This window comes from Aristolochia californica, unplaced genomic scaffold (assembly GCF_029961685.1).
Source record: "Aristolochia californica isolate CCGP_79_NKW_82.1479 unplaced genomic scaffold, dmAriCali1.0.hap1 SCAF_10, whole genome shotgun sequence".
NCBI classification, from domain to species: domain Eukaryota; kingdom Viridiplantae; phylum Streptophyta; class Magnoliopsida; order Piperales; family Aristolochiaceae; genus Aristolochia; species Aristolochia californica.
Window position 1 is genome coordinate 33314935 of NW_027181771.1, and position 13796 is coordinate 33328730.

The following is a 13796-nucleotide window of genomic DNA, read 5'->3' on the forward strand; positions in this document are numbered from 1 at the left end:
GCTAACTAAGTTGGTTGTCGAGGGTACCTCCTTGCACAAGAAAGAGGGAGTCGCCCAATTGTAATACAACTCCAAAAATGAGAAATGTTGCCCATATGGGAAACATGCGTAAGAGAACCTTAGTCTCTTCTACCTGTGTGACTGTGCAGAGCTTCCATTTCCTTACCAATTCCCATAAATCTTGACTTGGGTCTATCGTCGTAGCTTTGTCCACGCACCTGACATGATTCTCGAATAAAAAGAAGAGTTGGTATAGTAGTCTTAGAGAGAGAAGAGTTGATTTAGTCAATCGAGAGAAAGAGAAAAATCACCTTTGACCCTCTGTATGAGGCAACCGATGTAGTATTGGATCTTTGGATTCGGAGGCCACCAAATGTGGTTCATCCTCCGACGGATTCACATTACTGGATGAACCAGCATCAGCAAGGGTAACCTCTCCATTCTGATCCGTAGAAAGTAGGACATCTTCTTGATCCTCCTCACCATGTTTTATTTGTAGTTCCTCTGGGCCTTGTGAAGTTGTAATCCATGTGGGACCATTCCTTAACAGTTCTAACATTTTGTCCAAGGCAATTTCTCCAATTTGCTTTCTTAAGCTCGGATCATCGTCAGGGAGATTTTCTTGGAGCAACTGCTGATCTTCTATCAATTGACTTGCATTGACAGGTTCATTTGCATTTCCTTGGGGATCACAGACAAGAACTCTATTCTGCAAGTTCCTTTCCTCGTATAATTCATTAGCATGATCAGGGCAACGGAGGCGTCTGTTCCGCAGAGCAGCAACAAAAACACGCAGTATACGAGTAAGGGGACTGCCTCGTGGCTTACCATGGGTGTAAAGTAGGGTTCCAGACAAGAACAAGAGAAGCGTGACGGCCATGGTTAGGAGGGAATATGTACCGGCTGATTTCCAATATTGGTTTTCGTCTTCATCATCAGTAGCTTTCTTGGTGAGAATGCTGTTAGTTGTGATGCCAGCAACTACCCTACAAGTTTTCCAAGGTACCACCATACTCTGGTGTGGATCCTAGCTTTAGTTTGGTCCACACAGCGGTGGCTCTTGAATTAATCAAACCCAAACTCTCTGAGAGTGTGGCCTTGTCCACATCTGCCTGTTGCAATCAGAAGCAATGCTATGTAGAAAATGACTGTTTCAACAAGTTTAGGTAGTTCCAGTGAGACCAAAAGTACGAAGACACCCATACCCTGAAACAGTTTAAGCCATGTTATTATTTCCTCTGAGATGTGCATTTGAGAAAAATTTCGAAATTGTGAATGTTTATTTTATGTGACAACTTCTCCAAAAATTAAAGCAAAAGCTTGTTTCTAAAGAATCTTAACTCACAGCCATGTAGGAAGTGATGGAGATGAGGATGACACAGTAACGACCAATCCGAGCATCTGAAACAAAGGCTCCTAAAATGTCGAGGAAGGACGACAGGCCATTGGTGAAGTATATAGTGGCGGCAGCAGGGGCAAGTTTCTTCTTCTGAATACTCGTAATGAAATCAATCAAGTTTCCAACAATAGTGTACTCGACGAAACTGTTACTGCTGACCACACCTGACATGAACCAGATAACAAACACACATCATGAACTGTCGTGCAGATTGTTGGACAAACATTAGTTTGGATTACCCAAGATGAAGAAACTGGCTCGCCAGGCACTCAAAAATTTACAAATTTCTTCTCTAAGCTCACGAACATATGTCTTCAGTCGTCCTCCAATCTTTGGATTGTCCAGAACTTGCGTTGTCATTTCTGGATCTCTCCCATGCTCAACTTCCTGTGATTCTGCGACAAGTAAGTGATAACATATATGAGATTGGGTTGGTTGAAGAAAAGTTAGAAGAATCAAAGAGATAGTATTGATAGAGATAAAGATAAAGATAGTGATAAATATACATATAAGTATAGAGATAATAACTAGTGATTGAATTAGAGACAGTCTCAAAGTTTAAATTTTTAATCACCTACAATCTCTGTGTAATTCTATAAATAGTTTACACCTTATCAATGATAATCACGACAATATTATTCTTCATTCTTATATTCTATATGGTATCAGAGCTCCTGATCTATTAATCAGAACCAGTTTGCCATCGCTGGAAATACTTATCGGAAGCCGCCTCCATCACCGCAGGTCATTGCCATCGCCCTGGTATTTTTTCTCTTCCTCTTCTTCAAGCAATCTCGCCAGAGATATTCTCAAAAAAAAAAAAAAAAAAACGCCACCACTGTTCGCTCTGCCATCAACCACACTCGACAGTGTCGCAACACAAAACCCCCCACGCTTCTTTCAGTCTCCTCTCGTCGCGGTTCAGTCTCGTCGCCGCCATCACCATCAAAGCTTTCCTCGCCGTCACCGCAGTTCGTCCGTTTGACCACAACGCCGACAGCCCCCAGCTAGCTGGTGCCACACAAAAACCCCCAGTCTTCCACTCTTTTGTCGTCGCCGATTTCCTGCCGAAATCGGTCGACCCCGCTGCCTCCTGCCGCTCGCCAAAACATGAATCATATTAGATTCAAAACAAACTAATGAGATGAGACTACCTTTCTTTTCAAGTCATTGCTTGAATTTGGGATTAGTCTTCTTTATATGTCTTTTCTGTAGAATATAGGAACGTAAAATAGTATTGTTGTAATCATCATTGATTAGGTGTATACTATTTATAGAATTACAACAAAGACAATGGGTGATTGCAACTCTAATTCAATCACTTAAAACTTGAGTATGTCTCTATTTCAATCACCTTTTATCTTTATCTCTATCATTATCTTTATCTTTATCTCTATCATGTGAACTTGGGTTTAAGGCTTATCCCAAAATGACTAGTCAACTTAGGAAGCCTCTTTCCCCCATTAGTAAACTCAAGATCTTTACACTCACTAATCCATGTGGGATTATTCCTTAACACTCCCCCTCACGTGTAGGTTCTCTTTTATGGCTCTACATGTGGATAATTTGGGTGGAGGCCCACATATAAGTATCTACTATGATATTGTGTGAAGTTGGGTCACAGAAGGGGGGTGTTAAGAAATAGTCCCACATGGATTAGTGAGAACATATGTTGAGTTTATTAATTAGGAAAGAGGTTCCCTAAGATGCCTAGTAATTTTGGGAAGGGTTTTGCACCTAACTTCACACTTTCTTCTTGCAAAGAAGTATTTCACATCACCTTTATTAACTTGATTAATTGACACTTTTCCCTTCTCTTTCTTAAGTGGCTTCTTCCAATGAGTCGTCAAATGTGCACTTTCAATCCTCTCCTGATTCAAGCTCCCTTCCTCTTGCACACACATGGTCAAAAGTTGTTAGTCGACAATTTTTCCTTATTTGTGTTATAAGAGATCTTGAAGGGTCCGTATTCAAACAAATATGAGTAAAGGATGAAGTGAATAAAAAATGACTTGAACATATCAATCTCCTTCTAGTTCAGTTTTGTGGCTATATCCAGCATCTACATGATGTGCCCACGCACACCTTTGGTACTGGTAAATTTCATGGAAAACATTTTGGTTATCGGGGTACTTATTAATACCTTGTCAAAAGTCTCAAACTGATTCTGAATAGCTTCTCGAACTGATTCTGAATAGCTTGAAGATATTACTTTACTTTGGTTCAAACTGATACTGAAGATATTATTTACTTTGGTACAGGAATGGATCTACGGATGCTCTTCCCATTATGAAACTTGATAAATATCTGATGGTATTCCGACGCACACAAAGAGTACGGTCGGTGCTCTGGCTCGCAACGTTGCGGGATAACCGGAGAGTACGAAACCGGCGTTCCTGGCCAAGACAGTGCTCCGCCGAGAGCATACCGAACTCTGGCGCACATCGCGTCGGTCTCAGCTATCCCGTTGTTACATTGACTCCGGCGCGACGACTTCCTCAGAGGCAAAAGGCGCTCGACGGCAACGCACCCAGCTCGACATTTTTATTTCTGGGAGAGGAGATATGCGCGCGCGCGTTGGTCGAAAAATAGACTCCGGCACACAGTGCATCGTCGGTGCGTCTGGTGCACAAGCACCGGTGCACTGGACGCCTATCTCGGCATCTCACTGTCGTGAGTCGGCTGGCTATGCAAACCAGCCTCACGCAGCACCCAGGCTTAATCACAGGACACAACATTTTTTATCACAAGACAACATTTTTTTAAGATGAGCTTGAGCCTCATACAAAGAGCTCGCTCAATTTTTTTTTTTCTAGAATTGAAATGGTAGCTCTAATATCAAATTTAAGGAACGAATTTCTATCATAAATCATGAAATTCATAATTAAAATATAAACGGAAGCATAAAAAATTACCTTTAGCTATGGCGATCAAATTTAAAAAATTAAAAAGAGTATCTTGTCCATTCAGATGTCCTCGCCGGAGAGAGAAGTTACAACTTCCTACCTTCCTACGTGAGATACATAACACACCTTAAAGATTAATGAAATCGGTCCAACAGAAACCTATTGGAAAGGAAGTAGAGACGCAGTTAAAGCTTGATCACCAGTAAAGCTGAACCCTATCACGATAGTCGGGTATATCTGATCGAACGATAGAATAGCAAAAATGACGGACCAACAGAGGCAGCCACAGCTGGGTAGATAACAAGGAAGAACACCGAAAACAAACTCCTATCTGTCGCCGGTTACATTAGGAACAAGATTGAGGCATATCTCATTGTCTTGTGGAGAAACGATAACCTGGATCAATAGAAGGAATTAACCGGTGCAATTACTTGCACTTCTGGGTTTCACGTATAACAGACTCATTTTCTCCTGCAATAGCACATCTGTGCGGAAATTCATCAAGCACTCAGAGACCAATCGAATAAAATATTCTTTATGTCAGTACCGCCGTGCAGTCATCCTTAATAGTGTCTCTCGTTGCAAAGCTTGACGCAGACACGCAAACCAAAGTTTTCCGGCAGCATAAATGCGTAAGAGGGAGGATAGCGTGCAAGTGCAACTGAATCTGATACCAAAATTTTTCCGTGTAGCATGATTCGGTGTGTTCTTCTGTTGACGTAGCGTGCAAGTGCAACTGAATGTGATTCCTAAATTTTTTTGGATCAAATTAAAGGAGAAACAGGTTTAATTGCCTTTCCGGGGAAAGTTCCAAATAGATATATTATGAAACTTTTAGGTTTTTACCCAATTTTTAAAAATTAATTAAATAAATAACGACAGTTTGAATTTATTTAGAAAAATACTCAACCGATTACGCTGCCATATCACTATTTTGACATGTCATCACCCATGTAAGATGCCATATCATTAAATATATTAAAACATCATCAAGCTATGTCATTTAATTTTTTCAATTTTTTTTAAGTGTATAAATATTCTACTCCTACTCACCCAAAATGAAATACGGATTCACAGAGCTCAACTATTTCTAATCTAAATTGGAACTATCAATTTCAGGAATCGGATTCGATATCCTTTTAATCATGCTTGGCATGAAATGAAACATGAGTTTTAGAACCTGTTAGCCCTAATCTAAAATCAGACCATTGGTCTTTAAGGTTCAAACTCAATATACATGAGATTTTTGAACTTACACAATCCTAAACTTTCAGCAACCCAAACTTAGTACCCAGCTAACCAAGCATAAACTAAATAAAACCTGAAATTTCACATAACTTAACCACGCATAATTTATTTCAAGCCCTCAATTTTAATAATCCTACTCAATACCCAATAAATTCAGTATAAAGGAAGCAGAACCTGGAATTTCAAAATGCTTAATCATGCATAAATTATGTCAAATCCTCAATTTCAACAACCTTAAATACTCAAATAATCCAGTATGAACTAAATAAAACAGGAAAATTCATAAAATTCAATCATACATAATTTCAACAACCTTAAATACTTAAATACCCAATCATATAAGCGATGAGATCATCATAGATTTTTCAATGACAACTCGGGCGTTCTTTTGATGTCATGGTTCAATCAACTCAGTTGAATAGTACTACAACTTCTTGTTTCACTCAAACTCTTAAAAAAACCAGTACAATAAACCGTTAACGATAGTAGAGGAGACAGTTTTATATCTTCTCTTCGTCTTCAAAGGCTTCTCTTCATCTTCTTCTTGCCTCCGAAATTTTTTCGGGCTACATTTAACTGCGACAAAAACGTAGCACAAGAGGTTGATGACACCGAGTATGGCAATTAGCCAATAAAAGTAATTCAGCCGGCTAGTGTTTACGCTGTCCTTGAACCAGCTTCGTCTTCCTGTGAGCTTGCTGGTCTCTGCTGCAATGCCGACGAGCAGGGCACTCAGTAGGCTTCCTGCACCGAACACACTTTCAGAAGATAAGTTCTTGTAAATTCTCATTTCGGTGGGAACATGATCGTCGAAGAAGTCTTCGAGGCCATCACCAGCAAACCCATCCATAACTCCCAGTAGGATAAACTGAGGAAATAACCAAAAGATACTCATGGGGACAATTTCATATGGGTCGTTGATGAGGTCATTTTTCTCTACTACCTTCAACCTATGAGCCTCCACCTCGGCAGCTGTTATGCAACACAGTATGGAGATGAACAATCCTATTGCGATCTTAACCTTTGGAGGAATCCCTTTATCCAGTTTCAACACCCGGTTTAGCAGAGGCAGAAGAAACTGAGTGGTTGCCACATCTGACAAGCCTGAAACAGCTAAAAGGGCGGTAAGAGGAACCACCGTATGCCGACTAAGTTGGTTGTCAAGGGTACCTCCTTGCACAAGAAAGAGGGAGTTACCCAATTGTAATACAACTCCAAAAATGAGAAATGTTGCCCATATGGGAAACAAGCGTAAGAGAACCTTATTCTCTTCGACCTGTGTGACAGTGCAGAGCTTCCATTTTCTTACTAATTCCTGTAAATCTTGACATGGGTCTATCGTCGCAGCTTTGTCCAGGCACCTGAAATTATTCTCAAATAAAATGAACAGTTGGTATGATAGTCTTAGAGAGAGAAGAGCTGATTTGGTCAATTGAGAGAAAGAGAAAAATCACCTTAGACCCTCTGTGTGAGGCAACCGATGTAGTACTGGATCTTTGGATTCGAAGGCCACCAAATGTGGTTCATCCTCCGGGGGATTTACATTACTGGATGAACCCGCATCAGCAGGGGCAACGTCTCCTTTTTTATCCCTAGAAAGTAGGACATCTTCTTGATCCTCCTCACCGTGTTTCTCTTGTAGTTCCTCTGGGCCTTGTGAAGTTGTAATCCGTGTGGGACTATTCCTTAACAGTTCTAACATTTTTTCCAAGGCAATTTCTCCAATTTGCTCTCTTAAGCTCGGATTATTGTCAGGGAGATTTTCTTGGAGCAACTGCTGATCCTCTATCAATTGACTTGCATTGATAGGTTCATTTGCATTTCCTTGGGGATCACAAACGAGAACTCCATCCTGCAAGTTCCTTTCTTCGTATAATTCATTAGCATGATCAGGGCAATGAAGGCGTCTGTTCCGCAGAGCAGCAACAAAAACACGCAGTATACGGGTAAGGGGACTGCCTCCTGGCTTAACATGGGTGTAAAGTAGGGTTCCAGACAAGAACAAGAGAAACGTGACGGCCATGGTTAGGAGGGAATATATACCGGCTGATTTCCAATATTGGTTTTCATCATCATCATCAGTGGCTTTCTTGGTTAGAATGCTGTTAGTTGTGATGCCAGTAACTACCCCTACCAGTTTTCCAAGGTACCACCATACTCTGTTGTGGATCCTAGCTTTAGTTTTGTCCACATAACGGCGGCTCTTGAATTGATCAAGCCCAAACTCTCTGAGAGTGTGGCCTTGTCCACATGTGCCTGCTGCAATCAGAAGCAATGCTATGTAGAAAACGATTGTTTTAACAAGTTCAGGTAGTTTCAGTGAGACCAAAAGTACGAAGACACCTATACCCTGCAACAATTTAAGCCAGGTTATTATTTGCTCTGAGATGTGCATCTAAGAAAAATTTCTAAATTGTGAATGTTTATTTTATGTGAGAACTTCTCCAAAAATTAAAGCAGAAGTCTAAAGAATCTTAACTCACAGCCATGTAGGAAGTGATGGAGATGAGGATGACATAGTAACGACCAATCCGAGCATCCGAAACAAAGGCTCCTAAAATGTCGAGGAAGGACGACATGCCATTGGTGAGGTATATGGTGGCGGCAGCAGGGGCAAGTTTCTTCTTCTGAATACTCGTAATGAAATCAATCAAGTTTCCAACAATTGTGTACTCGACGAAACTGTTACTGCTGACCACACCTGCCATGAACCAGAGAACAAACGCACATCATGAACTGTCGTGCAAATTATTGGACAAACATTAGTTTGGATTACCCAAGATGAAGAAACTGGCTCGCCAGGCACTCATAAATTTATTGGTTTCTTCTCTAAGCTCACGAACATATGTCTTCAATCGTCCTCCAATCTTTGGATTGTCCAGAACTTGTGTTGCCATTTCTAGATCTCTCCCACGCTCAACTTCCTGAGATTCTGCGACAAGTGAGTGATGATATATATGAGATTGGGTTGGTTGAAGAAAAGTTAGAAGAATCAAAAAGACAATATTGATAGAGATAAAGATAAAGATAGTGATAAAGATACAGATAATCATAGAGATAATAACTAGTGATTGAATTAGAGACAATCTCAAATTTTAAAGTTTTAATTACCTACAATCTCTGTGTAATTCTATAAATACTTTACACTTTATCAATGATAATCACGAAAATATTATTCTTCATTCTTATATTCTATATGGTATCAGAGTTCCTGATTTATTAATCAGAACCAGTTTGCCATCGCTAGAAATCCTTATCGGAAGCCTAGCCTCCATCACCGCAGGTCATTGCCGCCGCCTTGGTATTTTTTCTCTTCCTCTTCTTCGAGCAATCTCTCTAGAGATATTCTCAAAAAAAAAAAAAAATGCCACTACCGTCTCCTTTGTCGGCAACCACGCTTGACGGTGTCGCAACACAAAACTCCCCACGCTTCTTTCAGTCTCCTCACGTCGCGGTTCAGTCTCGCTGCCGCCATCACGATCAATGCTCTCCTCGCTGTCACCGCCGTTCGTCCCTCTGACGACAACGCCGACAACCCCCAGCAAGTTGGCGCCACACAAAAATCCTCGGTCTTCCTTCTCTCTTTTTTCGTTGCCGATTTCCCGGCAAAATCAGTCGACCCCGTTGCCACCTACCGATCGCCACCACTGCCACACCTAAATCACCCCGCGCATCGCCTTCTCTACCGCTGTTGGTCTCGATTCATCGTCCCGTTGCCAAGCTTGTCGCCAAATCGTCACCTCCATCATCGATCAACTGCAACCACCGTCGTCGTCGTCGCCGTTCACCTCGACGGCTACAGTGCCGACCGCCCCAACCAGCCGGTGCTGCCTAGTGTTGTTCCCCTCAGCACGTCTCAGCAATCAAAGACCAAAGTCCAAAAAAATCATTTGCTAGCGTAAGTCCCCAACTTCCCACTTGTGAATTTTTTTATTAAAAAAAAAACCTCACTGAAGTACCCTTTCATCTTATCCGGACAATGCAATTTTATCTATTTCAGTCGCTACTCTTCCACTGGATGATGCAATTCCGTTCGCTCTTCGTTTTGACGATGTGATTCCGTCCGCTCCAATCGCCTCTAATGTCGTTGCTCTTCCTTCAGACAATGCATTTTTGTCTGCCCTAGCCACCTCCAATGCCACTGCTCTTCATCTGGACGTTGCGAACGTTGCGATTCCGTCCACCCCAAACCATTTCCAAGAACACGTTTCCTTTTTTTGAAGATAAAGATGGGACTCTCATCTCGGAGCTCCATCTTGCGGGGGCATGACAGAGATAAAGATAAAAATAGTGATAAATATAAAGATAATTATAGAGATAAAGATAACTAGTGATTGCATTAGAGGCAAACTCAAATTGTAAAATTTTAATCACCTACAGTCTGTGTAATTCTATAAATAGTTTACACCTGATCAATAATAATCACGACAATATTATTCTTCATTTCTATTCTATACGTATTTAATTTAGGGGCGGAAACAATTGAATTCTAACTGAATTCATCAAATTGTCATCTCAAAGAAACGATTCAGTTAACGTATGACAAACAATACTGACCAATAGGCAGTCAGACTTAATTTCTGAGTACTTCAATCTCTACATTGCATCTCATCATTGTGGATCCAATCTCATCGATGTGTATGATTTAATAATTTCTAATTTACTTATTAATAGAATAGTCATAAGAAATAGTTCTAACTTAATGAAAAACTCTCCCTCTCTCTTCCTGTTTGTAGATTAAGCTCTAAGGATGAAAGATATAAAATCTCTTCGTGTTTTGTTTTTCGTTTACTTAATTTCAAATTTTCACTATAAAAAAAGACATATTTAGAAACGCTTTGCTTTTTTCATGTCTTGTTTTTTCTTTTAAAATTGAAGGAACCATTTGAACGAAAATTAAAATCCAATCATTTCCCTTCTTATTTTATTAACAACCATCAAAAAAGAAATTTCAATTGCAACTTCTCCTTCACTTATACATGGTTCATCAAGAGGTAGATGACGTACCAATATGACTCGCCTAAATAACCATGATGGCTTGCACATTCGGGTTTAGAAACTGGTTCTAGTGCACCAACTGAACACAAGCCTGATACAATGATACTGGGTTTGCAATGCTCAACTAGTGCGTTGATCTAGCGAGTGGGTTCAGATCCAATCCATCATCCGTTGCACAACTCCAAATTAGTGAGTGTATTTCTCGAGGAAATCTACCTTTTTACCCCTCATCCAGCTCCACTATCAGCAATGTATTGCCTTATAGATCCAAATTTGATGCATAATCCACATGAAAAATCCAATCAGACCTACCTATCAGCTTACCACTTGTTGTGGTTCTTCCTCAATTTTTTACACAAATAGGTTCAGTGTGGGTTCAAAAGAAAACCAGTTCAGTCATCTAATTTTGCTTTCCATTTTTATGCAATTTTTAACGTCTAATTTCTAAAAAATAAATATTCATTATTTCAAAAAGGGGAATGGATTGAGAGGAGACTTTTATTTTGAAACATTAGTTAGATATTTTCTTGAATAAGGCACTTTTTAATAGGATAGAGATAGGACGTCCTAGTGAGATGAGCCACCTTCCTCCATCACACATCATCCTCAATAATTCCTTCTTATAGGACGTGCTAGTCAGATGAACCACTTTCCTCCGTCACACTGCATCCTCAAGAATTCCACCTTACCATAATAAAATTCTTCTCTACGAGATATAATTCGGATTATATGCCTATAAATAGGCATAGAATTGTTGTAAGAAAGTATTTTGATCTAATGAAAAACTCTTTACCTACATGAGTAGAGGACTCTAATGTATTAAAAAATGACATGAGTAGAGGACTCTATAATGTATTCAAAAGTTAAGATATTGTTAAGGTGGAATAGGCAAAGGTGGGCAAGAAATGGCCCTCTTAGTCAACAGGTTTTCCTTGGACTAATTGAGTTTTGAAGATCTTGTTAAGGTGGAATAGGCATAATCAATCCACCAAGTGTTATAAGAAACATAATCATATTAGATTCACAACAAACTAATGAGATGAGACTACCTTTCTTTTCAAGTCATTGCTTGAATTTGGGATTAGTCTTCTTTATATGTCTTCTAATTCAATCACACTTGAGTATGTCTCTGTTTCAATCACCTTTTATCTTTATCTCTATTATCTGAAGTTGGGTTTAAGGCCCATCCCAAAATGACTAGTCAACTTAGGAAGCCTCTTTCCCCCATTAGTAAACTCAAGATCTTTACACTCACTAATCGATGTGGGACTATTCCTTAACACTCCCCCTCACGTGTATGTTCTCTTTTGTGGCTCTACATGTAGATAATTTGGGTGGAGGCCTACATATGATTATCTGCTCTAATATTGAGTGAAGTTGGGTCACAGAGGGGGAGTGTTAAAAAATAGTCCAAAATGGATTAGTGAGAACATATGTTGAGTTTATTAATTGGGAAAGAGGTTCCCTAAGATGCCTAGTAATTTTGGGATGGGTTTTGCACCTAACTTCACACTTTCTTTTTGCAAAGAAGCATTTGACATCACCTTTATTAACTTGATTAATTGACACTTTTCCCTTCTCTTTCTTAAGTGGCTTCTTTCAATGAGTTGTCAAATGTGCACTTTCAATCCTCTCCTGATTCAAGCTCCCTTCCTCTTGCACACACATGGTCAAAAGTTTATTAGTCGGCAATTTTTCCTTATTTGTGTTATAAGAGATCTTGAAGGGTTCGTATTCAAACAAATGCGAGTAAAGGATGAAGTGAACAAAAAATGACTCGAACATATCAATCTCCTTCGATTTCAGTCTTGTGGCTATATCCCGCATCTGTATGATGTGCCCACGCACACCTTTGGTGCTGGTAAATTTCATGGAAAACATTTTGGTTATCGGGGTGCTTACTAATGCCTTGTCAAGAGTCTCAAACTAATTTTGAATAGCTTGAAGATATTACTTTACTTTGGTACAATCAGGAATGGATCTACGGATACTCTTCCCAATATGAAACTTGATAAATATCTGACTTAAGAGATTAGATCACTCCCAAAGATCATGTGACGTTTTCTCAATTTGGGTACTAGATTTTGTGGGCATTGGAGGTTCAATCACTCTATGTACCAAGTCAAGGTCTATGCACCCCCAATGATAAGAGAATTTTCTCTTTCCAATCAGTATAATTATCTTCATTCAGAAGAATAATAGATGAGGAATCAAAATTTGGAACAGATAAAGTTTGAATGACTTTAGAATAAACAACAAGCTTACTAAAACATGCAATGAAACTAAATATTGAATACTTACCCATATACATAAATTCAAATAAATAAATCAACATGTCATTATAATCTTTCATGTTGGCTTAGATTATCACATAAAGGATTTATGTCACTTTATGATGGGATAAAAAAATTAATTGTAAAAGAATATTCTAGGCCTGTGGACAACTAGATTTTTTTAAAAAAAAAATTGTATTCCATCCCAATTAATCACATAAATATAACATTTACTTGTGGGGTTAAATTATTATATCTTCATGATTAATCATAATTTTTTATGTCATTAACTTTATATGGTTAAGCTTAATGTCACTAGACATTTTCATAAATAAGAATACTGTGGCAACTACTTAGTTATTCAAACATAAACAAAAATAGGACTCCAAAATAATTGACTACAATTTATGCCAATTATAATTCCTTAAATTTAGGTCAACCAAAAATATACATAAAAGGCTAAATAAAATTTTTCATAAGAGAATAATTATCATAAATATGCATTTATACGTTATATATACATGTAAATAATTTAATTCATATGACATGACATGGAAAACAGATATACTGATTTTTGAGTTATTTAAATATTTGCTAAATGTGTCCAATTATAATATTCAAGGTGAGATACACTAGAGGTCATTTCCCTAAAGTTTTGAGATGAGGTTGTAGGTTCAAATCCCGCCTTCACTTTTTTTTTTTTAATGTCTGCCGAGTCAGCCCGGCCTCCACTCGGTTGCGCGGTTTGGAACGGACGAATCACAGCCAACTGAGTCATTTTAATACCCCACATGTTACATATGAATCATTTAATTTTTCTCTTTTTTCAGCGCGAGTCGCAGGTCGTCCTCAACCTCCAGCCTCGCGCAGACAACAACGTCGGATTCCGTCACCACTTCAACTCCGGTCACCGTTTTTATCAAAGCCGACGCGATGACTACCACTGATGCAGGCACCACCGGCATCTGACGG

The 13796-nt window shown here is 39.2% G+C and overlaps 1 protein-coding gene across 1 annotated transcript; it reads right to left on the reverse strand.

Annotated features, from left to right (window-relative positions):
• Position 1: 1 nt before the first annotated feature.
• Positions 2–8450, reverse strand: LOC137943139 (uncharacterized). The gene is made up of 10 exons (XM_068788833.1): positions 8330–8450; positions 8037–8254; positions 7008–7903; positions 6215–6914; positions 2258–2492; positions 1681–1794; positions 1346–1563; positions 1076–1206; positions 312–986; positions 2–218 (listed from the first exon to the last, which is right to left on the reverse strand). The coding sequence occupies exons 1-10, from the start codon at positions 8448–8450 to the stop codon at positions 2–4; spliced, it is 3525 nt and encodes a 1174-aa protein (XP_068644934.1).
• Positions 8451–13796: the final 5346 nt, after the last annotated feature.